We start from the raw sequence: 26655 nt of genomic DNA, 5'->3' as shown, positions 1-26655 counted from the left end.
CTCCACTGTTGGGATTCGGGGTCAGCACGCGCTCATATTGCTTGTGACAGTTTTATTAGATGCACATGTGGAGCAGAAGATTGGAGATGTGCTTTTTGAAATCACTCTCAGACCTTGAATTCATCCCCAGACTCATATGACGTGTTACAACATAATAATACTCTTTCAAGAACGCTCACGTTAAACCGGTGTGATGCTGTCAGTCTCGGCCGCAGAGAACTTCTTGAGCTTTGGAGACGTTTTGGTGCAACAATCCCAACATTTCAATCAGGTTTATTGGTTATTTGTAAGGATCCCCATTAGCTATGTCCTTAAACACAGCTAGTCTTACCAGGGTCCACATTAAAAACAATACATTTACAACATAAAGTGAAAAACAAGACATAAAGAAAGAAAACGAAATAACACGACAAACCTACATTAAACTTTACCGTACATGTAAATCATTATCTTAAGGCAAAAAAACATACATGAAACATTCCAATATACCAGTGGTCGGCAACCCTGGTATATACTCTAGAGCCGCATGCGGCTCTTTAGTGCCGCCCTAGTGGCTCCTGGAGACTTTTCAAAAATGTTTGACCTTTTTTTTCTTCTTTTTTTTCCTTTTTTTCTCTTTATTTTCTTCTTTTTTTTCTTTTTTTCTCCTTTTTTCCCCTTTTTTCTCCTTTTTTCCCCTTTTTCTTCTTTTTTTCCTTTTTTTCTCTTTTTTTCTTCCTTTTTCCTTTCCTTTTTAATCTCGACATTTCAACTTTTTTCTCAAAATTTTGGCTTTTTTCTCCACATTTTGACTTTTTTCTCAACATTGTGACTTTTTTATCGACATTTCGAATTTTTTCTCGACATTTCGACTTTTTTCTCAAAATTGTAATTCAACATTAATCTTGACATTTCCACTTTTTTCTCGACATTTCCACTTTTTTCTCGAAGTGCATAATGAAAAAAAAAACTTGCCCCAGTTATAACTAATATAGAAACATGCAACATGTGTTGTCTTCATTCTAAGGCTGATACAAGACTTTTCATTTTTTGGCTCCAGACATATTTGTTTTTTGTGTTTTTGGTCCAATACGGCTCTGTTTTAGAGCCGACCGGTTGCCGACCGCTGCAATATACAGTAAAACATCATCATGTTGAGGTTGGGATATACACGTTTTCTTTTTTTTTTTTTTTTTTTTCAGTTTTCACATGTCTCCAGTTTTAAAGGCTGATAACCACCAGAAGATTTTCTTATCATGTTCCGAAATACTTCATGATTTCCTCTTCATGACTATGTGAGATTTGAGCCACATCTTCTCCACCAGTCTGAGGGAAGATCAGTAATAGTTCATACAACACATCAGAGTGGGAGCCAGGTAGAATGGGAGTACGTTTACTTCCGGGTGGTTTTATTTCTCCTAGGAGATGTGACATTTCTGAGGATGTTGGAAGGATACCCTCAAAGAATGAAGGTACCGTATTTTCCGCACTATAAGGTGCACCTAAAAGCCTTACATTTTTTCAAAAGCTGACCATGCGCCTTATAATCCGGTGTGCCTTATATATGGATCAATATTGAGCCGCAACTTCACCCACTTCTTGACAGATCAGCCTTCCGCATCAGTTCCGAAACAGCTTTTTTTCTCTCTTCTCCCTCTGGATATTTTTTAGCAAAGGCTCTGTGTGTATTGTTGAAATGTCTTGCGACATTTGACCGTTAATTGTTAGACAGTTTTTCTCCACAAAGACCTACTGGTAGGCCACTCTCATCAGAGCTAAATGCAGATGAATCTGCCCAGGCACCGCCCTAGTGGCTCCCTGGAGCTTTTTCACAAATGTTTGACCTTTTTTTTCCTTTTTTTCTTCTTTCTTTCCTTTTTTTTTCTTTTTAGGGCCCGAGCACTTACAGTGCGAAGGCCCTATTGTATCTGTAGGAGTTCTCGTTCTCGTTTTTATTTTACCGACAAAATGAGGGCCTTTTTTTCTCCCTAAATGTGCCCCAAAAGTCACCAAATTTTGCACACAAGCCAGGCCTGGCGAAAAATTTGATATTTAATGGTTTGCATTAATGGCGTGGCCTAACGGCTCAACAGCGCCCCCTATAAAACTTTGTGCCTCAAGCCCCACAATACGGTTTGACGTACATGCACGAAAATCTGTACACACCTGTATCATGTCACAACTTAAAGAAAAGTCTCTTGGCGCCATGGCCAAAACCGAACAGGAAGTCGGCCATTTTGAATTAATCGTGTAATTTTGGCGCAGTTTATACCATTTCTTCGGCCGTTAATATGGCCCGAACTATAACGTGCACCCAGGTGTGTTATACATCAAAATGTGCGTTTCCATCCTGCAACGCATTACTTTTCTCTTTCAAAAGCGTTACTGTGGCAACGCTAGACGCCAAAAAGCGCCCCCCTTCATCTGATTGGTCGATATCTGATAGTTCCTACTTTCTGCCATAACTTTTGAATGGTTTGACATAAAGAGTCATGGGTGGTGTCAACAGACTTTGTTTTGAGTCCTTGACTTTTATTGGTGAAAATTACACGCGCAAGGGCCCGTTCATCGCTGCTTGCAGCTTTAATGTTCGATTTTCTTTAGATATTTTTCTTTTCTTACATTTCTCCATACTTGGCCTTGCTGGGGTTGAAAGTCGCGATGAATGGAGGGCGTTTAGGCGGGTGTACCGGCTTTATATATATATATGTGTACCGGCTTTCACGAGTATGACGTTTATATTGAGCGACGAAAAACTATAAAATATATTTATTCTAATATGTCAAGATCACAATAATCTTCCAATTTAGAACTAAAATATTAAAAAACTAACACAAATAAAATACCCTCACCCTCATCTTCTCCCGCTTTATCCGTTCCCGGGTCGCGGGGGCAGCAGCCTCAGCAGGGATGCCCAGACTTCCTTCACCCCAGACACTTCCTCCAGCTCTTCCTCCATCTCTTCCTCCAGCTCTTCCTCCATCTCTTCCTCCAGCTCTTCCTCCATCTCTTCCTCCAGACACTTCCTCCAGCTCTTCCGGGGGGAGTCTGAGGCGTTCCCAGGCCAGCCGAGAGACATAGTCTCTCCAGCGTGTCCTGGGTCTTCCCCGGGGTCTCCTCCCGGAGGGACATGCCTGGAACACCTCCCTAGGGAGGAGGGACATGCCTGGAACACTTCCCTAGGGAGGAGGGACATGCCTGGAACACTTCCCTAGGGAGGAGGGACATGCCTGGAACACCTCCCTAGGGAGGAGGGACATGCCTGGAACACCTCCCTAGGGAGGAGGGATATGCCTGGAACACCTCCCTAGGTAGGAGGGACATGCCTGGAACACCTCCCTAGGTAGGAGGGACATGCCTGGAACACCTCCCTAGGGAGGGACATGCCTGGAACACCTCCCTAGGGAGGGACATGCCTGGAACACCTCCCTAGGGAGGCGTCCAGGAGGATCCGGTACAGATGCCCAAGCCACCTCAGTTGACTCCTCTCGATGTGAAGGAGCAGCGGCTCGACTCCGAGCTCCTCCCGGGTGACCGAACTCCTCACCCTATCTCTAAGGGAGGGTCCAGCCACCCTGCGGAGGAAACTCATCTCGGCCGCTTGTATCCGCGATCTCGTCCTTTCGGTCACTACCCAAAGTTCCTTGACCATAGGTGAGGGTAGGGGCGTAGATTGACCAGTAAATGGAGAGCTTCGCCTTTCGACTCAGCTCCCTCTTCACCACGACGGTCCGGTACATCGACCGCATAACTGCGGACGCTGCACCGATCCGTCTGTCAATCTAATAAAATACACTTCAATTAAATACTTTTTTTTGTAATTTATTTTCCCAAGCCACTCGGGTTGAGACCCCTGGTCTAATGGACGATAACGTAACCCCAGCCTCTACTGTAGCGCCTTATAATGCGGTGCGCCTCATATATGGAAAACGTTTTAAAATACATCATTCATTGAAGGTGCGCCTTATAGTCAGAGGTGTCTTCAGTATTCACACTCATTGCTCAGGTAGAAGTATAGATACTAGAGTTTAAAAATACTCCTGTAGAAGTTGGAGTATCAACTCAAGTTTTTTACTCAAGTAAAAGTATAAAAGTACTGGTTTCAAAACTACTTAAAGTATAAAAGTAAAAGTAATGTAAGGGGCACAAAAGACATTAAGGACAAAAGCCATTGAAAATGAATGTATCTTAGTATAATGCAAATATATTAAAGAAGCATATATGTGTACTATTGAGCATTAACATGTGTTTCAGAGAGCAGGAGATATGATGACTAGTTGCCTATAAGTATTGTAATGGTGCAAAAAGTCAAACTTCAGAGGCATGTTATCATTTATCCTAACCTTTATTGGAATGTACATCCAAGTTTAGTTGCAGAAATCTGAGGGAACGGATGTAAGAACAAAACTGGACAAGAACATCTGAAACAACCACAACCAAATTCACTCTATCCGGATGGAGCAATTTAACTGGATAGTTTTTTTTAAAGGCCCAAATGAAATAGAGTAACGAGGCTGTTTTTAAAATGTAAAGAGTAAAAAGTACAGATAATTGCGTGAAAATGTAAGGAGTAAAAGTAAAAAGTCGTCTGAAAAATAATTACTCCAGTGAAGTATAGATAACCAAAATTTCTACTTAAGTAAGGTAACGAAGTATTTGTACTTCGTTACTTGACACCTCTGCTTATAGTGCGAAAAATACGGGTATATATAGATATAATTTAGCCTTTATGATGAGCACAAATCACAGGTGTTGACTGTGGGACTGTCTTCACATCCTGAATCCTGAAGAAAACATGAATGATTAACTGGTTCTATGCTCCGGAAATGATCACATTTAATAAAATGCTCATTTGCAGACAGAGCGGCTCCTCAGGGAAGTGAACGATGTTTACAAACCCGAGGCTCAGAAGGAGCTGCAGAGCTTCCTGACACCAGCTCATGCAACGGCCAGGAGAAGCCAATCAGATCTAATCTGATTTGAGATGCAATGAGATAGAAACCCCCCGAGCCTTTGCTCTCTGGCATCCACCGTTGCTATGCAGCATCAACAACTTAATCTCCATCGCAGCTCAAGCAGCACAATTGGATTGTGAGTGTTTGTGTGTGCAGTGATTGTATGAGTGTGTATCCGCTTACCCAATACACACGGCTGAACCGCTAAACGCTCTGGACTTCAGTTTCATTTTGCCCACTCAGTGTGGTCCATCTGAAATAAGTGAGAGGAAGGTTTAGTGGATTTCACAGTGTGTAGCAGAATTCAGCAATGATACCCGAGACTGGAGAGAACAGATCAGATCTGGGGTTTGGTGTTGACATAATCCTTCAGCGCGACGAAGATAAAACTTAAAATGATCCACGCTGTGGAATTCTACAGAAGAGTATTAGGGCCAGGGAGGAGAAAAATACAAATAATATTTTAGAGGAGGAAGATTTTTTTTTCATTATGCACTTTCAGGAAAAAGTCAAAATGTCGAGAAAAAAGTTGAAATGTCGAGATTAATGTTGAAATACAATTTCAAGAATAAAGTCGAAATTTTGCCTTTTTTCTCACGAAATTTTGACTTTTTTCTCGACATTTCAACTTTTTTCTCGAAATTGTACTTCAACATTAATCTTGACATTTCGACTTTTTTCTCGACATTTCGACTTTTTTCTCAAAGTGCCTTATGAAAAAAAAATATTCCTCCTCTAAAATATAATTTTTATTTTTCTCCTGCCTGGCCCTAATACTCTCTACAATTTGGAGAAAAAAGTCGAAATGTCGAGAAAAAAGTTGAAATGTCGAGATTAATGTTGAAGTACAATTTCGAGAATAAAGTCGAAATGTTGAGAAAAAAGTCAAATTTTCGTGAATTTAATTTCATAAAGTTAGAATCGCCAGCTGGAGTTTAAAAAGCCTGTAATTCCCAAAGGTTAAATATTGTTGGCGGTCCATCAACCAGGAAGTTAACTCGTGGTCCATTCACTAGGAAGCAGAGGTGGGTAGAGTAGACAAAAATTGTACTCAAGTAAAAGTACTGTTACTTCAGAATAATATGACTCAGGTAGAAGTAAAAAGTAGTCATCCAAATAATTACTTGAGTAAAAGTAAAAAAGTACTTGGTGAAAAAACTACTCAAGTACTGAGTAACTGTTGAGTAACGTCTGATTTATTTTTTTAACACAACCATTCAGACAGACAAAAGTACAAAATAATCATCTTCAGGCAAATTAAATCAATAAAATAAATTAAAATTAATACAAAAATAGTTTAAATTAAAATCTTAAAGTAAATTCAAGTACTTTAATAAATAATAAAATAAATAAAATAACAGAATAAAAAAATTAATTAAGCACAAGTAGCACAAAATGTCCATCCTTTGTACTTTTCTTTTTTAACCAGCAGAACTAGAACAAACATGAACTCATAGAAACTCTGTGTGTGTTTGAGTCTGTGTAAATGTGACAAAACATGCAAAAACAAACATTTTTCCCAAAGAATCACTCAGTGATGTCTTGAGATTGATGCGTACGCGGATAAAAGGGATAAAAGAAAAGTAACAGCTCAACGTAGCCTAATGTAGCGGAGTAAGAGGAACAGTTTCTTCTTCACAAATCTACTCAAGTAAAAGTAAAAAGTACAGTGATTCAAAACTACTCCTAAAAGTACAACATTTCCCCAAACACCAATTAAAAAGCAAATTAAACTTGTGTTTACTTTGACTTTGACTTCTTCTTTGGTCGTAAGCGGACGTCGCCCGTTTAATCCAAAGGACATCCGGTTAAACTGATTTATCCCACCACCATTTCCACAGATGCCTCAGAGCCCAGGGATGCCCACGGCTCCTCTGGACGAGGTTAAAGCCTCCAGTGGGATTCCTGAATGAAGCTCTGTGTTACAGAGTTTGTACAGTTTACAGCATATGAACAAACCTCAGTTATGCCCCGTTTTCTGATTGTAGAGAAGTCACGGTCAGCTCTGAAAGACCTTTCTGTTCTACACGGCCTTGGTGCAGGAAATGGGTTTGAGCCGCGCTCTCCGTCAGGTTATATTGACTTTCTCCACAGTAATACCTGCTCCTGGCAGAGAGAGTGCAAGGAGACACAAAGTCAATGCCGTTAGAGAAAAAGACAGTTTGTGTTTTTCTTCCATTGTCCACATAAGTGGACCTGTCGGTCTTGAACCTGAGTCTTGAACCCAGTGAGTGCAACTAGGTTTTGTGTGTTGCAAACACAGGAAAGAAACAATATGTGGCTGCAGACGTAAAGCAGGTGGCTTATGTATCCTCTTCCATTTGGAACCAAGTTCTCCTGATCCCAAAACTTGCTGCTGTTGGTGCTTGTGCTGGCTGTTTCCTGGGAGAGTTATGGCGCTTTTCCACTAGATCAGGGGTCGGCAACTCTTTAGCGCCGCCATAGTGGCTCCTTGGAGCTTTTTCACAAATGTTTGACCTTTCTTTCCTTTTTTTCTCTTTTTTTCTCTTTTTTTTCTTTTTCTTTTTTCCTTTTTTTCTTTTTTTTTCCTTTTTTTCTTGTTTTTCTTTTTTCCCTTTTTTATTTCTTCTTTTTTTCTTCCTTTTTCCTTTCCTTTTTAATCTTGACATTTCGACTTTTTTCTCGACATTTCGACGTTTTTCTTGACATTTCGACTTTTTTCTCGAGATTGTACTTCAACATTAATCTCGACATTTCAACTTTTTTCTCGAAATTCAGACTTTTTTCTCGACATTTCGACTTTTTTCTCGACATTTCGACTTTTTTCTCGACATTTCGACTTTTTTCTCGAGATTTCGACTTTTTTCTTGACATTTTGACTTTTTTCTTGACATTTCGACTTTTTTCTCGAGATTTCGACTTTTTTCTTGACATTTCGACTTTTTTCTCGAGATTTCGACTTTTTTCTTGACATTTTGACTTTTTTCTCGACATTTCGACTTTTTTCTCGACATTTCAACTTTTTTCTCGAAATTCAGACTTTTTTCTCGACATTTTGACTTTTTTCTCGACATTTCGACTTTTTTCTCGACATTTCGACTTTTTTCTCGAGATTTCGACTTTTTTCTTGACATTTTGACTTTTTTCTCGACATTTCGACTTTTTTCTCGACATTTCGACTTTTTTCTTGACATTTCGACTTTTTTCTCGAGATTTCGACTTTTTTCTTGACATTTCGACTTTTTTCTCGAGATTTCGACTTTTTTCTTGACATTTTGACTTTTTTCTCGACATTTCGACTTTTTTCTCGACATTTCGACTTTTTTCTTGACATTTCGACTTTTTTCTCGAGATTTCGACTTTTTTCTTGACATTTTGACTTTTTTCTCGACATTTCGACTTTTCTCGAAGTGCATAATGAAAAAAAAAAATCAACATTTTGACTTTTTTCTGGAGATTGTACTTTAACATTAATCTCGACATTTCAACTTTTTTCTCGACATTTCGACTTTTTTCTCGACATTTTGACTTTTTTCTCGACATTTTGACTTTTTTCTCGACATTTCGACTTTTTTCTCGACATTTCGACTTTTTTCTCGACATTTCGACTTTTTTCTCGATATATATGAGCGCTGAGTCGGAGTGGCGAGGAGCTTGTTCCCTGTGGGAGTTTTTCTGTGTTTTTCTATTAAACTACTCCTCGTTTTAGCTAAAGTTTAACCCGGTTTGGTGTCGTGTGATTGGGTTCAGAGAGAACGACCCATAACACTCGTGTGTACAGACGTGTGTAGACGTGTTAAAGAGGTAAAGCCACAGATTTGTTTTCTTTATTGTTGTAATCTGTGCGTTAAATAAATCTGACATTGTTTATTATAAAACAGACAGACTTATTGCTTGTGTAGTTGAAAAATACATGAGAACAGGACCTTGAAAAAATAATCGCATATTAAATCGCAATCGCAATATACAGGACTGTCTCAGTAAATCTGAATATTGTGATAAAGTTCTTTATTTTCTGTAATGCAATTACAAAAACAAAAATGTCATACATTCTGGATTCATTACAAATCAACTGAAATATTGCAAGCCTTTTATTATTTTAATATTGCTGATTATGGTTTACAGTTTAAGATTAAGATTCCCAGAATATTCTAATTTTTTGAGATAGGACATTTGAGTTTTCTTAAGCTGTAAACCATGATCAGCAATATTAAAATAATAAAAGGCTTGCAATATTTCAGTTGATTTGTAATGAATCCAGAATGTATGACATTTTTGCATTACAGAAAATAAAGGACTTTATCACAATATTCTAATTTTCTAATTTATTTCTAATCTAATTCTAATTTTCTGAGACAGTCCTGTAGAGGAAAAAAATCTCAATTAGATTATTTTCAAAAATCGTTCAGCCCTACTGCAGGATGTTAGTTTTCCCCAGCTGGAACCACAGGAAGCTTTTTATAGTGACATTAACCGCAGCATTCAGCTTTCCAACGACCGAGCATCTGTTTGACCAGAGCAGGAAGTCTAGCAGAACCAACGTGGGCCCAGCGCGCAGGAACAGCACGACGAGCCTTTCAAGTAGACAAAGTGCAGCAATTCATCTATTGAAATTGTGGTTCTGAAATAAAAGCCATAATGGTTCAGTGTCTTTAGTAATGCCAGCACTCTGCAGCCCCATTTGACTCAGTCACAGGTCGACGGGGCGTGCTGAGGTTTTTAGTGCTTGGGGCAGTACTGGAGTTGAGGGGGGATGGCATCCCCCCCTGAAATAAAAACAATCAAAATCATCCCCCCCTGAAATAAAAACAGTCAAAATCATCCCCCCCTGAAATAAAAACAATCAAAATCACCCCCCCCCCCGAAATAAAAACAATCAAAATCACCCCCACCTGAAATAAAAACAATCAAAATCACCCCCCCCCCCCCCGAAATAAAAACAATCAAAATCATCCCCCCCCCCTGAAATAAAAACAATCAAAATCATCCCCCCCCTGAAATAAAAACAATCAAAATCACCCCCACCTGAAATAAAAACAATCAAAATCACCCCCACCTGAAATAAAAACAATCAAAATCACCCCCCCCCCCTGAAATAAAAACAATCAAAATCATCCCCCCCTGAAATAAAAACAATCAAAATCACCCCCCCCCCCCTGAAATAAAAACAATCAAAATCATCCCCCCCTGAAATAAAAACAATCAAAATCATCCCCCCCTGAAATAAAAACAATCAAAATCACCCCCCCCCCCCTGAAATAAAAACAATCAAAATCACCCCCACCTGAAATAAAAACAATCAAAATCACCCCCCCCTGAAATAAAAACAATCAAAATCACCCCCCCCCCCCCGAAATAAAAACAATCAAAATCATCCCCCCCCCCTGAAATAAAAACAATCAAAATCACCCCCCCTGAAATAAAAACAATCAAAATCACCCCCCCTGAAATAAAAACAATCAAAATCACCCCCACCTGAAATAAAAACAATCAAAATCACCCCCCCCCCCGAAATAAAAACAGTCAAAATCATCCCCCCCTGAAATAAAAACAATCAAAATCACCCCCCCCCCCCCCGAAATAAAAACAATCAAAATCATCCCCCCCCCCTGAAATAAAAACAATCAAAATCATCCCCCCCTGAAATAAAAACAATCAAAATCACCCCCACCTGAAATAAAAACAATCAAAATCACCCCCACCTGAAATAAAAACAATCAAAATCACCCCCCCCCCCTGAAATAAAAACAATCAAAATCATCCCCCCCTGAAATAAAAACAATCAAAATCACCCCCCCCTGAAATAAAAACAATCAAAATCACCCCCACCTGAAATAAAAACAATCAAAATCACCCCCCCCCCGAAATAAAAACAGTCAAAATCATCCCCCCCTGAAATAAAAACAGTCAAAATCATCCCCCCCTGAAATAAAAACAATCAAAATCACCCCCCCCCGAAATAAAAACAGTCAAAATCACCCCCACCTGAAATAAAAACAATCAAAATCACCCCCCCCCCGAAATAAAAACAGTCAAAATCACCCCCCCCTGAAATAAAAACAATCAAAATCACCCCCCCCTGAAATAAAAACGGTCCAAATCATCCCCCCTGTAAAACTGCCATCCCTCCTTTCCATCCCTTATGTCATTTCATCAATGAATGTGGTTTTACTGATATTTCAACATTTAGAGTCATCACCAGAAAAATAACACCAGAAAAATAACTTATTTGACAATTTTCACCTGTTTCAAGTAAATTTTCACTTGAAATAAGTAGAAAAATCTGCCAGTGGGACAATATTTATCTTCTTATTACAAGCAAAAAAATGTCTTTCCACTGGCAGATTTTTCTACTTATTTCAAGTGAAAATCTACTTGAAACAGGTGAAAATTGTTGTTTTTTCCAGTGTTTCCTTGTTTTTAGTGTAATGAGATTTTTTTTACTAAAATGAGACATTTTAACTAGAAATAAGACAAATATTCTTGTTAAGATTGTGAGTTTTTGCAGTGATCCATGTTACTTATCCTGTGAAGGACAGAGTCATATTGATAAGTTCAGAAAAGTGTTTTTTATTGTTGTGTTTTGATGTATTTGATGTAAGCCCAGTGGATATTTAAAGCTTACAGAAGGCTGCATTTAACTGCTGCTATGTCATTCCTGCAGTATTTCTGCAGGTGTTTTGGTCACTGCTATTATTTGTAATATATTATATTATTTGTAATCAGCACAAATTATCTGTCCCCATATGATCAAATCCACCATCCCCCCTGATTGTTTTTTACAACTCCAGTACTGGTTTGGGGGGAATTAGCTGAGGCTCCAATGCAGTTGGAGCAGCGCGTTGATCAGTGCTGCGTGTGCTGATGGTTAGGATGAGGAACATGCTGTTATAATCAGCCCGAGGCTTTAATGTTATCCAGAGAGCTGCTGCCCCGGCCGGGATGTTGGAAACAACACAACAAATCAAACTGCCCCACGGGCTCGGGGCTGTAGAACCGGCTGAAGGAACTAATTATCCTCAATTACAGCCGTTTGATTTAGATTTGGACGCAGTGTGAGGCTTCCGTTTATGTCAGAAGGATTAAGACAGAGACATGTTTGGCTCAAGTTAGGGAGGACCCGATACCATTTCTTTCACACCGAGTACGAGTATTTTCATTTGTGTACTTGGCGATACCGAGTACCGATAACAATACTTCTACCACAAAAATAACTAGGCTAAAAATGCAATGAATTGGAAGACAGGTTTTATTTGCAACAGATAAATTCAATAAGTATAAATAAAATGAGTAGAATAACTATTTTAAACAAAATATACTCTCTGTGTAAATAAAAAGTCTCCACACTGGCACTGTGCAAACATACAGGACTGTCTCAGAAAATTAGAATATTGTGATAAAGTCCTTTATTTTCTGTAATGCAAAAATGTCATACATTCTGGATTCATTACAAATCAACTGAAATATTGCAAGCCTTTTATTATTTTAATATTGCTGATCATGGCTTACAGTTTAAGAAAACTCAAATATCCTATCTCAAAAAATTAGAATATTCTGGGAATCTTAATCTTAAACTGTAAACCATAATCAGCAATATTAAAATAATAAAAGGCTTGCAATATTTCAGTTGATTTGTAATGAATCCAGAATGTATGACATTTTTGTTTTTTTAATTGCATTACAGAAAATAAAGGACTTTATCACAATATTCACATTTTCTGAGACAGTCCTGTATAACATATCAATGAAACATCATATCGCGGCTCGAGTGCGTCGAGAACACGGGGAAATCCTTCGTCTTCTCCAACTGAGAGTGGCTGCTCATCCAGCGTTTGATAACGGGTTAGAGCCTCCAGTATTTTAACTTGTCTCTCGCCATCGTCTCTTTTGCAGAACCTGATCTAATGTTGCTGTTGTGTCTTGCAGTACCATCAGTAAACTCCATATACTCAGCTTTATGAAGCGTCTTGAGATGTTTTATCAAGTTGCTGGTATTAAACCACGTATTCTCCTTTCCTCCTCTTGACACCTTAGCAGCAGTAGCTTCAGTCTGCCTTGCTTCTGTCGTCATCCCTTATTTTGAAATATGTCCACACTGCTGACGTCCCGCTGCATTAATTGTATCTATCTTGTCTGAAAAGGTGATGCCAGTCTCACTCATGTATCACTCTCTTCTCACTCATGTATCACTCTCTTCTCACTCATGTATCACTCTCTTCTCACTCATGTATCACTCTCTTCTCATCACCACGCTGACTGCAGCTCAACATCTCCCCCTGGACCAGGGGTCGACAACCCAAAATGTTGAAAGACTTGGACCAAAAACACAAAAAACTCATATGTCTGGACCCGCAAAAAATGAAAAGTCTTGTATCAGCCTGAGAATGAAGGCAACAGCCACCTGCCTGGCGCCCCCCTGCTGGTAGAAACGCACAATTTAAATGACATATTTTGGTCAACTAACATGACTAAGCATAAATTACATAGAAACAGCAGCAAAAATATGTAAAAAAAAAAAATAAGGATTTTATCCAGATTTAAAGTAATTAAACCTTCATATTGTTCAGTTTTTCCTTGCCACTGTTTGGCTTAAGGCTTTTCTCCCACTATGGGAGTTTTTACCTGCCATTGTTTATATAATAATTGCTCGGGGGTTTATGTTTATGTTTATGTTCATGTTCTGGATCTCTGGAAAGCGTCTAGAGACAACATCTGTTGTATTAGACGCTATATAAATAAAGTTGAATTGAATTGAAAATTCAGTTTTTATACGTTTTAAGGATTTTAAGTAATTAAACCTTCATATTGTTTAGTTTTTATATAGCACATCTATCATCTCCTCCAGGTTCTACATCTTTAGTGTGTTTGTCTTCTTCCTTTAGATACACAATCAAATACGTCACAGCAGCTTCACTCCAACCTCCTACTTCTGCTCCAGGTGAATTGTTATGGAAAAGAAACCAGGCCGAGTTGAGATGAGCAGAGCTGAGTAGGTGCTAGTGGAAAAGCGCCATAAATTCCTGCAGAATCTTCTACGGAAGACCAGGAGGATCGTGGTCAATGATCGTGGTCAGGCTAGTTGGGGAAACTCTCTCAGCCTGCAGGATCATGTGAGGGACAAGAGCTAATGCTTCCAGGCAGGAACAGTAGGAAGTATTTCCCATGTCCCGCTTGTGTGGGTGGAACAAACTGATCTCCCATCACAATCCTAACCTTCTGGAACAAGATATATATATATATATATATATATATATATATATATATATATATATATATATATATATATATATATATATATATATATATATATATATATATATATATATATATATATATATATATATATATATATATATATATATATAAATATATATATTTATTGTTTTACTTTTTTTTTAACCCTTGTGCTGTCTTCGGGTCAAGGAGGGAGGAAGGGAAGGGAGGAGGGGGAAGGAAGGAAGGAAGGAAGGAAGGAAGGAAGGAAGGAAGGAAGGAAGGAAGGAAGGAAGGAAGGAAGGAAGGAAGGAAGGAAGGAAGGAAGGAAGGGAGAAAGGAAGGGAGGAAGGAAGGAAGGAAGGAAGGAAGGAAGGAAGGAAGGAAGGGTGAAAAGAAGGAAGGGAGGAAGGAAGGAAGAAAGGAAGGAAGGAAGGGAAGAAGGAAGGAAGGAAGGAAGGAAGGAAGGAAGGAAGGAAGGAAGGAAGGAAGGAAGGGTGAAAAGAAGGAAGGGAGGAAGGAAGGAAGAAAAGAAGGAAGGAAGGGAGAAAGGAAGGGAGGAAAGAAGGGAGAAAGGAAGGAAGGAAGGAAGGAAGGAAGGAAGGAAGGAAGGAAGGGAGAAAGGAAGGAAGGAAGGAAGAGAAGGAAGGAAGGAAGAGAAGGAAGGAATGGAAGGAAGGAAGGAAGGGAGAAAGGAAGGGAGGAAGGAAGGGAGAAAGGAAGGGAGGAAAGAAGGAAGGAAGGAAGGAAGGGAGAAAGGAAGGGAGGAAGGAAGGGAGGAAAGAAGGAAGGAAGGAAGGAAGGAAGGAAGGAAGGAAGGAAGGGAGGAAAGAGGAGGAGGAAGGAAGGAAGGAAGGAAGGAAGGAAGGAGGAGAAGGAAGGAAGGAAGGAAGGAAGGAAGGAAGAAGGGAGGAAGAAGGAAGAAGGAATGAAGGAAGGAGAAAGAAGGAAGGGAGAAGGAAGGGAGAAGGAAGGAGGAAGAAGGAAAGAAGAAGGAAGGAAGAGGAAGGAAGGAAGGGAGAAAGGAAGGGAGGAAGGAAGGGAGGAAAGAAGGGAGAAAGGAAGGAAGGAAGGAAGGAAGGAAGGAAGGAAGGAAGGAAGGAAGGAAGGAAGGAAGGAAGGAAGGAAGGAAGGAAGGAAGGAAGGAAGGGAGAAAGGAAGGAAGGAAGGAAGGAAGGAAGGAAGGAAGGAAGGGAGGAAAGAAGGGAGAAAGGAAGGAAGGAAGGAAGGAAGGAAGGAAAGGAGAGAGGAAAGAAGGAAGGAGAAAGGGAGGAAGGGAGGAAAGAAGGGAGGAAAGAAGAGAGGAAAGAAGGAAGGAAGGAATGGAGAAAAGAAGGGAGAAAGGAAAGAAGGAAGGAATGGAAAAAAGAAGGAAAGGAGAAAACAAGGAAAGAATGTTCGAGGGAGAAAAGAAGGAAGGAAGGGAGGAAAGAAAGAAGGAAAGGAGTAAAGAAGGAAGGGAAGAAGGAAACAGAGATCAGGAGGAAAGAAGGAAGGAAGAATGAGGTCATTTTGACCCAAAGACAGTACAAGGGTTAAATGTATGTATTTATTTTTATCTCAGTGGGAAATTCCCACACTAATAACGTATAAAACTTTACAAACATCCCAGGAAGAGAACGTTTGCACAATGCGGTAGAGTTTTCATAGAAAACACCAAGTAATAACTAAGAATGATACTTTAATGCTTCAGTTCATTTACAGTCCACAAACTCTTTTTCTTAAATTCACTCAAACCAACACACATGTTTTGTATTCCTGTCATCTCTCTCTGACACACACACCATATCCACCACGGCCACGCGGCCAAAAACCACCGGCTTCACTTTAACTCTGTCATATTTACATATCAGCTTTCCATCATTTATGTAGCAGTCTTGTAGCCGGCTCTGCGGTTGGACGGGGAGCGGGTAAAGACAACAAACGTGCGTATTAGGCCCTGACAGACGGGCCTGCAGTGAGCCGGGCTCAGGTGCAGATATCTCTTTAATCAGGCCATGTTTTATTCCTCGCTGCTGCTGGGAGCGTTTCAGGAGAACTCTCTGTTCTCATGCTTGTCTGAGTCCTGGACGGGTCGGTACAGGTCACTCAGACCTCGCCAGATACTGTAACAAGATTAAAAAGCCCATTCTCGCTCTTTTCTTCACGCTAACTTTAACTTAAACCGGCAGACAAATTCAAAGGTGAGCGCAGATTCCAGATAACGAGAGTAAGTCTGAGGCTCAGAGGTCAGATCCTCGTCAATCAATCCTAGGATCCTAGCTGCAGAGTAGTGATGCACCGAAATGAAAATTTGTGGCCGAAACCGAAACCGAAAATAATAATAAACACTTGGCCGAATACCGAACAATACCGAACATGGTTCTTCAGCAGTTTTTCATTTATTTTGCCAATTTATTCACCATTGCATAAATCAAATACATTTGATTTAGGCATGCTTTTCAAAGAAAAAAATCTTTTACAAAATTACAAGGTAGAAAATATTTATTGAACATAAAAAAATGAAAATGTTTTAATTTCCAGCATTATGTTGTTTTGGTTCCACCTCCTGGTGAATGTTAGGTAAAATTCTTATGGGGTTAGTTTTTGGTTGGCCAACGATTTATGTAGTGCGCAACGTTACGGGACGGAGCGGCCAGTCTATTTCCTTATTTTACAACGCCGTTATTAATGGTTCGGTTTTTTTCCCACTTATTCCACCGAACACCGAAAGTGTGTTTTTTGCCATTTTCGGCCGAACAATTTTGGTTACCGAACAATCGGTGCATCACTACTGCAGAGTTTTAGATGAATTGGAGCCTCTGGAGACTCTTGCTGGGGATCCCCATGAGAAGTGCGTTACAGTAATCCAGTCTGGTATAGTCTGATCACCTGGATGAAGGCTTTATTAAACAAATCAAAGTGGTGATAACACTCAACCCTGAGGTGTTCCAGTGAATCATAAAAGGACATTCGATAAAACACCAGGGACCTTCACATGCTGCTGCGTTTCAGTTTAAACAAGACTATGATCAATGTTCTGATTGGTCATCGATGAGAGGATACCGGAGGTCAGACCTTGAAGACTGCATTGCTGAAGACACGGGAGACGGGACACAATGACACTAATTACCACTGTGTAGTGATGCACCGATTGTTCGGTAACCGAAATTGTTCGGCCGAAAATGGCAAAAAAACACTTTCGGTGTTCGGTGGAATAAGTGGGAAAAAAACCGAACAATTGGCGTTGTAAAATAAGGAAATAGACTGGCCGCTCCGTCCCGTAACGTTGCGCACTACATAAATCGTTGGCCAACCAAAAACTAACCCCATAAGAATTTTACCTAATAGACTGGCCGCTCCCGTAATAAATCGTTGGCCAACCAAAAACTAACCCCATAAGAATTTTACCTAACATTCACCAGGAGGTGGAACCAAAACAACATAATGCTGGGAAATTAAAAATGTTTGCCATTTTTTTATGTTCAATAAATATTTTCTACCTTGTAATTTTGTAAAAGATTTTTTTCTTTGAAAAGCATGCCTAAATCAAATGTATTTGATTTATGCAATGGTGAAAAAATTGGCAAAATAAATGAAAAACTGCGAAGAACCATGTTCGGTATTGTTCGGTATTCGGCCAAGTGTTTATTATTATTTTCGGTTTCGGTTTCGGCCACAAATTTTCATTTCGGTGCATCACTACCACTGTGTTTTGTTGCACATCCGAGATGACTGACAAGACAACCAACTTTTTGCTGCTTTGAACCACAGCCCAAGCTATCGGTACATCCAGTCCCTCTCAATGATCCTCTGGGCAGTTCACTTGTCTAGTAGTGATGGGTTCACGCAGGCGTTGCCTGCTTTTGGACTGAGGAGCGAGCTCAAGTTCAGTTTGGCCTGTTTGTGTTAAAGTCAGAGCTTTTCCAGAAAAAAAAACAACTTTTCATTAAACTGAACAAGTGGCTTCTCTCCCTCCTTTCGTTGTACTGTTTTTTGAGTGCTTTTAAAGACACACTAACGTCTTCTGGGCTCCAAAAGTGTCTAAATCAGAGGGAAGGTTTGCTCCGGTCCGGCCCGTGTTTCTTCCTTTGGCGTTTTTCCACCAGCACCTACTCAGCTCTACTCATCTCAGCTCGGCTCGACTCAATTTGATCTAAAGGAAGAAGACAGCAACACTAAAGATGTAGAACCTGGAGGAGATGATAGATGTGCTGCTGGGTCTGTGGCTTGTGTTTGATATCAAGTTAAAAAATAAGAGTAAGAGAAGCTTCAAGCAGCAACGCTTTTAGTTTTTTAGTTTGTCTCTGTGCTGCTGAAAAGTCAGCTGGATCCGTGAGCAGCTATGAAGAGACAGAGCTCCTGGTAGATCTGGTTGTTCCTTATCTCCGTCTAGATCTTTTTAATTCTCTCCTCAGCACCAGGTTTATGAACATCTGCACCTCAGAGTTGGATCATGAAACAGACTTTTGCTGCCATTGCTGGTTGAATAAAATGAACCAGAATCCGTCAGAGTCTCTTTCTCTGATTTCCTCCTCCTGACTCAGACGTCTGACTCCAACCCCCCGACCAATCGGTGGCCTGTAGTGTGATGATGTCAGATACAGCCGACTCAGCCGCTTAGAACCTCGGCAGAATAAATACAGAAAAGTATCTACTCGGCACGTTAGACCCCTGGTGGGAAAGAAGCAAACCGAGTGGAGTCGGGCTGAGTAGGTACTAGTGGAAAAGTGCCACTTGTGCACCGGCACGGTGGAGCTGGAGATGGTTCGCTGCATTCAGGCCCGTGTTTCCTCTCCGTGTTTCCTCTCCGTGTTTCCTCTCCGTGTTTCCTCTCCGTGTTTCCTCTCCGTGTTTCCTCTCCGTGTTTCCTCTCCGTGGCTCCGCTCCGCCGTCTCAGGGCTGAATGTTCGTCTGCAGATCATTGGTTGTGTTTGTCTGCAGGGACTGTGAGGTCAGCCAGATTGACTACATGTTCGCTCAGTACGTCAAAAACACCATGCAGCCTCTCAACATCGCCGACGTCACCAAGGACCAGCGCTTCCCCTGGATGGTGAGTGCACTTTCTCTCTTTATTTCCTTTCCTTTTCTTTTCACACAAGAATGAATGACCCATCTTGTTTTGTACAGAGTGAAACTCCAGATCACACCAGCAACCAGATAAAAAGTTTGCTCTGCACCCCCATCAGGAACGGTAAAAAGGACAAGGTCATAGGTAGGACTTTCACCTCTCTCTTTCTCCTTTTAGGCTCTTTTTTTAACCTAGAATTTACGACGGAGTATTAGGGCCAAACTAAGACAAAAAAAATTGGAAATTACGTGAATAAAGTCATAATATAATGAGAATAAAATCGTAAAATTATGAGAATAAAGTCATAATGTTGCGAGAATAAAGTCGTAACATTATGAGAATAAAGTCGTAATATTACGAGAATAAAGTCGTAATTTATAAGAATAAAGTCGTAATATTACGAGAATAAAGTCGTAACATTATGAGAATAAAGTCGTAACATTACGAGAATAAAGTCGTAATTTATGAGAATAAAGTCGTAACATTACGAGAATAAAGTCGTAACATTATGAGAATAAAGTCGTAACATTACGAGAATAAAGTCGTAACATTACGAGAATAAAGTCGTAACATTACGAGAATAAAGTCGTAACATTACGAGAATAAAGTCGTAACATTATGAAAATAAAGCCGTAACATTAAGAGAATAAAGTCGTAACATTATGAGAATAAAGTCGTAATTTATGAGAATAAAGTCGTAACATTATGAGAATAAAGTCGTAATTTATGAGAATAAAGTCGTAATTTATGAGAATAAAGTCGTAATTTATGAGAATAAAGTTGTAATATTACGAGAATAAAGTCGTAATATTACGAGAATAAGTCATAATTTATAAGAATAAAGTCGTAACATTACGAGAATAAGGTCGTAACATTACAACAATGAAGTCGTAACATTACGACAATGAAGTCGTAATTTATGAGAATAAAGTCGTAACATTATGAGAATATAATTTATGAGAACTCTAACAGGAAGAGCATCTTCTCCCTGTGTTAAAATGAGGAATATTGAGCATCTTGTGAAGTTATATTTATATATTTATAATATATTTAATATTACGACTTTATTCTCTTAATATTACGACTTTATTCTCAAAATATTATGACTTTATTCTCGTAATATTCTTTTTTTTTGTCTTAGTTTGGCGCTAATACTCCGTCGTAAGAACTAGTGGTGGGACTGGATTAAAAAAATGAATCGCATATCAATGTTTTGACAGGAAAACAGCAACATTTTTCAATTTAAATGGATTTTGGTACATGACTGAATCATTGAATTGACACGGAAATGAGTTTAAACAACAAAATTGTGTTTAGTTTTGACATTTCGACTTTTTTCTCAACATTTTGACTTTTTTCACAAAATGTTGACTATCTCCTCGACATTTCGACTTTTTTCTCGACATTTCGACTTTTTTTCTAGAAGTGCATAATGAAAAAAATCTTCCCCCAGTTATAACTACTATAGAAACATGCAGCATGTGTCTTCATTCAATTCAATTCAATTCAATTTTATTTATATAGCGTCTAATACAACAGAGTTGTCTCTAGACGCTTTCCAGAGACCCAGAACATAAACCCCCGAGCAATTATTACATAAACAATGGCAGGTAAAAACTCCCAAAGTGGGAGAAAAACCTTAAGCCAAACAGTGGCAAGATAAACTCCCCTTTAGGAGGGAAGAAACCTTGAGCAGGACCAGGATCATAAGGGGGGACCCTCCTGCCGAGGGCCAGACTGGTGGGTCAGGGACGGCAACAGCACAGCAGGCAGGTGGAAGCAGCAACGGGATGACCAGGGGTGGGGACCGCAGGCCAGCACGCAGCTCCCGAAGCTCCGGCCCAATCAGCAAGTCCCAGGTTGGGGTGCAGGGTCGGGGAAAGACTTGTGCTCCGTAATGCAAGCTACAAGCCACCCACGACCACCTGCAGGACAAAAGAGAGAAAAGGGAGGAGAAGGGGGGGCCAGCAACGAGATGACCAGGGGTGGGGACCGCAGGCCAGCACGCAGCTCCCGAAGCTCCGGCCCAATATTATTCAATAATATTCTAAGGCTGATACAAGACTTTTCATTTTTTGCGGCTCCAGACATATTTGTTTTTTGTTTTTTTGGTCCAATATGGCTCTTTGATCATTTTGGGTTGCCGACCCCTGGTCTACATGGTGACGAATGCAGCTCCAAGGTCTGTGCCGGACAGAAGAAGCCGTATGTGAACATGATCCAACATTGTTGTTTATCCATGAATATTCCTGCCGCTCCATCCATCACGGTGATTATCATGGGCGTAATTAGCCGCCGGCAGCGCCCAGCAGCCGGTGGAGATAACGGATGTCTGAGGACGTGCATGGCTGAGCACGTCCTCTACCGGCTCTCCTCCAGCGCTTGAATCGTAATGACGAGCCAGATCAAAAGCTCGACCTCGCTTTATTACAGCGGACGTGTTCACGAGGACGTTATTAGCATCAAAAATGCCAGACTTTGTTTGGAAGCTGTATAGATGTAAACAAAGATTAAAATCATGTAATTTACATGCAGTACCAGCCCGGTCAATAGCTGTATGATCGTGTCAAAGTAAACGCTCAGAAACATCTGTTTAACGTGACGGTGAATCCCAACCAATGAAACACAACCAATCTAATTATTTGTGTGACGTCATCTCGACAGAATTTATTAGGCAAGTTTATTAGGTTACATTAAAAGCGGCAAGACACAATTAAACAGTAAATGACAAAATAAATGAAATAAAATGATATGTGTAGCGGACCCTTGGTTCCAATTAAAAGGCGGAGAGATTCGTACGCTCAAATTTTATTCTCATACCGGGCACCGTGAAAACTCGTTCCACTACCAAGGGTGCTTGTTTGGAAAGTGTCAGTGATTGAAGCCTTCAGGGAACCATCCCGACAATTAATCAAATTGAATAAAGGTCATGAAACAAACAAAAGAAACGGAGCACAACGCCAAGCCGACCCACGGGAGAAACAGCTGAGATGCAACAGGTGTGGAGATTACGCAGCAGAATCATCCCCACCTTTCTACCTTTGCGTTCTCTGCTAAACCACACTGGCGAAAACTGACCACCAGGTGGCAGTTAAAACAATTTACCGTCATTTACAATAAGAAAAGAGGTAAAACAATAAAAAGCACAAGTTGTTAAAAAGTAAGGGCAGTAGAGTCCAGCAGGTTCATCTCATTCTTCCAATGGCAAGAATTACGTTTCTATACCGTCAAAACGTACAAAGACCGGGTCAAATACAGTATTACAAAAGTAATCTGTAACAATTCATACGGTGAATCAAATCAATTTGACAATTCTACGTCACAATGCCTGCATTCAGGGCTTATCCATAACTTTGCGCGGTTTTCAAAAATCACAAGTATTTAATTTAAGTATGCTTAAAACAAATAAAATGAAATAAAATGATAAGAAAAGAGACGTGTACAGACCAGCGGCCACTTCAGTCCCATTCAGGACCATGGGTGGGTGGGCACTAATAACCACTGTTGCTTCTTGGAAACATTAAGTAACATAGTGGAAGGATTTCATTTTTTATTTACCATACATAAAAAAACCTAGACCAGCCAAGAGGCAGGGGGAAGTTACAGAAGAGTATTAGGGCCAGGCAGGAGAAAAAATATTTGAAAAGGGAAGATTTTTTTTTTTTTATTGTGCACTTTGAGAAAAAAGTCGAAATGTCGAGATTAATGTTGAAATACAATTTCAAGAATAAAGTCAAAATTTAGCTTTTTTCTCAACATTTCAACTTTATTCGAAATTTTGACTTTTTTTCTCAACATTTCGACTTTTTTTATCGAAATTGTAATTCAACATTAATCTGGACATTTCGACTTTTTTCTCGAAGTGCATAATGAAAAAAAAATCTTCCTCCTCTAAAATATTATTTTTGTTTTTCTCCTGCCTGGCCCTGATACTCTTCTGTAGGAAGTACAGTTCCCGTCCTCCGATCAAAACGTTCTCCAGACCCGTTACTTCCAGGTTTCTTCCTGATTGTCACTCCCGGGGCCTGTACTACGAAGCGGGATTTGGGGTTAGCGAGGTAACTTCAGGTTTAACCCTGGGTTTTCAGGACTACGACGGTGGTTCACTTCTTATCGGGGCACATCGCCATGGTAACTTATGCTGAACCGCTAACCTGCTCCGGAGCAGGTTATGTTCGAGATACAGATCGCCGGGTATAAAAGCACCGCCCACTGACCAATCAGCTCTCTTGGAAAATGACATGCCCTTTCGAAGAGAATCCAGTGGAGCTTGGTGCGCGGATCGTGAGAGGATCCCTCCGAAGAGAACGCGTATTCAGGGACCACCAAAACCCCTTTGCTTTCCCTGATGAGTACCTGTATGAACGAGCCAAAAAAAAAGGAAAAAAAGAAAAAAGAGGTGGAGGAGAAAATAAAAAATAAATCAATCAATGAATAAATAAAACAAATCATCACCCAAAATCCGATGTACAGTCAATCCAAAACTAATACCAATTAAATAAATAAATCAAGAAGAAATCAAAAAGAAGATGCATTTGTAAGGGGATAGCAAAAAAGGGATTTTCAATTTCGTCCCTCGAACATTCTGAGAAGTCACTTTAAAATACTAAACACCCCCCTCCAGAAAAAATAAAAAATTAAATAAAATAAATAAATAAACCCAATTCTTTGGTACAGCATCAGCACAAGTTATCGGTCAACAACAATAGTTATAGAACCAATATATACAGACTGTCTCAGAAAATTAGAATATTGTGATTTTCTGTAATGCAAACACAAAAACAAAAAAATGTCATACATTCTGGATTCATTACAAATCAACTGAAATATTGCAAGCCTTTTATTATTTTAATATTGCTGATCATGGTTTACAGTTTAAGATTAAGATTCCCAGAATATTCAAATATATGTTTATATCCCTATGGATTTACGCATTTATACAGTCAGCTGTCTTTCCTGCATTTTGCAGCTGCAACTGTGTTGCTTTTTGCCTGTATTATATGCCTATACTCATCATATTTCCGTAAAATTATTGTTTGCTCTTCGCTACGGAAATAAGCGGCTCTGACAGCGGACTTCTCCATGCTTGCGATTGGTCATGCGCTGAAAACACCGCCCCTTTTATGTGCACGCGCTCATATCCAGATTGGAGAAACCTGGGTTGATATACCGAGTTGATAACCACTGTCGTGTGACCGCTTAGCGTGATTGCAATTGTCCGGTTTAGTGAATCTGGATAAGGAAAAGATATCCTGGATATGTTGAACTTGCTTCGTAGTACAGGCCCCCGGACTGTGTTCCAGTGACAGTGCTGTGATCCCGTCCCTGACCCAGGAACTTAGCCTCGACGCCAGGCTAACGTCAGCCTGGAAGGGGACCGGTCTGAGCCAGAAGTGTGTGTGTGTGTGTGTGTGTGTGTGTGTGTGTGTGTGTGTGTGTGTGTGTGTGTGTGTGTGTGTGTGTGTGTGTGTGTGTGTGTGTGTGTGTGTGTGTGTGTGTGTGTGTGTGTGTGTGTGTGTGTGTGTGCACGTAGGTGTGTGTCAGCTGGTGAACAAAATGGACGAAGCATCCGGCGGCGTGAAGGCCTTCAACAGGAACGACGAGCAGTTCCTGGAGGCGTTTGCCATCTTCTGCGGCCTGGGCATCCAGAACACGCAGATGTACGAGACGGTGGAGCGAGCCATGGCCAAGCAGGAGGTCACGCTGGAGGTCAGACCCCCGTCAAACACACACTCTGCACAAACCACCAGCAAAACTAACACATTTAAATGCTGTTTTTAAAACAAGGATCTTTCCAGAGACCAGAACATGACCCTCGATCAATCATTACATAATCAATAACAGGTAAAAAACTGCCCTTTAGGAGGGAAGAAACCTGGCCGATCACTGCGTTTTACAAATATTAAACCATTCCTCCTCAGTTGTCCGTTCTCTCAACTCTTTTTCCCGTTTTTCTTTGATATAAAGAGAGGAAGTCTTCCTGCATGAGAGCAAACCTTTGTACAGTGTTGAGATGACTTTACATGTTTTTCCTTCATAAGCTTTCAAAAACACGTCAATAACTTCATTATCAGTGTCAGTTTTTATTTCCTTCTCATAGTAATCCCTCATTTGTCGGTATCGATATTGTTCATGTTCATCTTCCCCCGTTTGACCGTGGTACATATCGCTGTAATGCCTTTTTTCAACCATTGCTTAAACCCGTTATCGTGCATACATGAGGTACAAACCTTGAATCTTCGTCTCTTTCTCGAATTTATATCTTTCAACAACCTTGTTCCATATTTCTACTGTAGTTTTGGTTATTGAGTCCAATTGGTTACCTAATATTTGTGTGCAATTAAGTTTTGCATTTCAATGTCTTTTTGCTTTATTTCTATATTTTTCCATGTTGCAACATATTCATCCTTGCACCAATATATCAGAGGTCTGCAGAAGAGTATCAGGGCCAGGCAGGAGAAAAATAAAAATAATATTTTAGAGGAGGAAGAATTTTTTTTTTCATTATGCACTTCGAGAAAAAAGTCGATATGTTGAGAAAAAAGTCGAAATGTCGAGATTAATGATGAAGTACAATTTTGAGAAAAAAGTCGAAATGTTGAGAAAAAAGTCGAGAAAAAAGTTGAAATGTTGAGAAATATGTCGAGAGAAAAAAGTAAATTTCGACTTTATTCACAAAATTTCAACTTTATTCTCAAAATTTCTACTTTATTCTCGAAATTGTATTTCAACATTATTCTTGACATTTAGACTTTTTTCTCTACATTTTCTCAATAAAAAAAAATCTTCCCCTCTCAAATATTTTTTGTGACATTTACCCCCAAATATTTTATTGATTTAGCATTCCACCATTTACTTTTTATTCCCATCCAGAACCATGGTATTGGCAGTGGTGTAACGTAACGAACTACAAGTACTTCGTTATTTTACTTAAGTAAGATTTTTGAGAATTTGTACTTTTATTGATACTTTCATTTTTCTGTACTTTTACTTTTACTTCGTTACATTTTCAAGGAAATAATCGTACTTTTAATCCGCTATATTTAAAATTGGACACGTCGTTACTCGCTACAAATTAAAGAACAGCACAGCGGGGGCTGATTTATGGTTCCGCGTTACACCGGCGCAGAGCTACAGCGTAGGGTACGCGGCGACGCACACTGTACGCCGTAGCCTACGGCGTAAGGTGTGCGTCGGTTTAACGCGGAACCATGAGGCGGACGGGAAGGAAGGGGGGCGCGTGAATATACCGAGAAGGAGCCGCAGCTCCCGGGAGAGTTGCGCCGCAGAGGCGGGCCGGAAGGCCGGAGGAACCGCCGTCGCGTCGAGTACCGATGAGGACTGAAGCCTGAATTATGGTTCCGCGTTAAATCGACGCAGAGCCTCGCCGTAGGGTACGGGCCCTGCGTTGGTGTAACGCCGAACCATAAATCAGCCTTGAGCGGCAGCTGACGCGTGTCCGTGCGCACCATTCTTTGATTCTACCCTTTCTAAGGT

General features: G+C 40.1%; 1 protein-coding gene across 1 annotated transcript in view; it reads left to right on the top strand.

Moving 5' to 3' along the window:
* The first annotated feature begins 17141 nt into the window (after positions 1-17141).
* Positions 17142-26655, top strand: part of LOC133420523 (cGMP-specific 3',5'-cyclic phosphodiesterase-like) — a 63929-nt gene continuing 54415 nt past the window's right edge. Inside the window, exons 1-4 of the mRNA XM_061710218.1 lie at positions 17142-17158; positions 19032-19140; positions 19218-19302; positions 24692-24867. Coding sequence (XP_061566202.1) covers positions 17142-17158; positions 19032-19140; positions 19218-19302; positions 24692-24867 — 387 coding nt within the window. The remainder of the gene's footprint in view (positions 17159-19031; positions 19141-19217; positions 19303-24691; positions 24868-26655) is intronic.

Source organism: Cololabis saira, chromosome 20, assembly GCF_033807715.1.
Source record: "Cololabis saira isolate AMF1-May2022 chromosome 20, fColSai1.1, whole genome shotgun sequence".
Taxonomy (NCBI): domain Eukaryota; kingdom Metazoa; phylum Chordata; class Actinopteri; order Beloniformes; family Belonidae; genus Cololabis; species Cololabis saira.
Note: the sequence above shows the minus strand (reverse complement) of the source record. Positions and strands in the feature narration are given on the sequence as shown.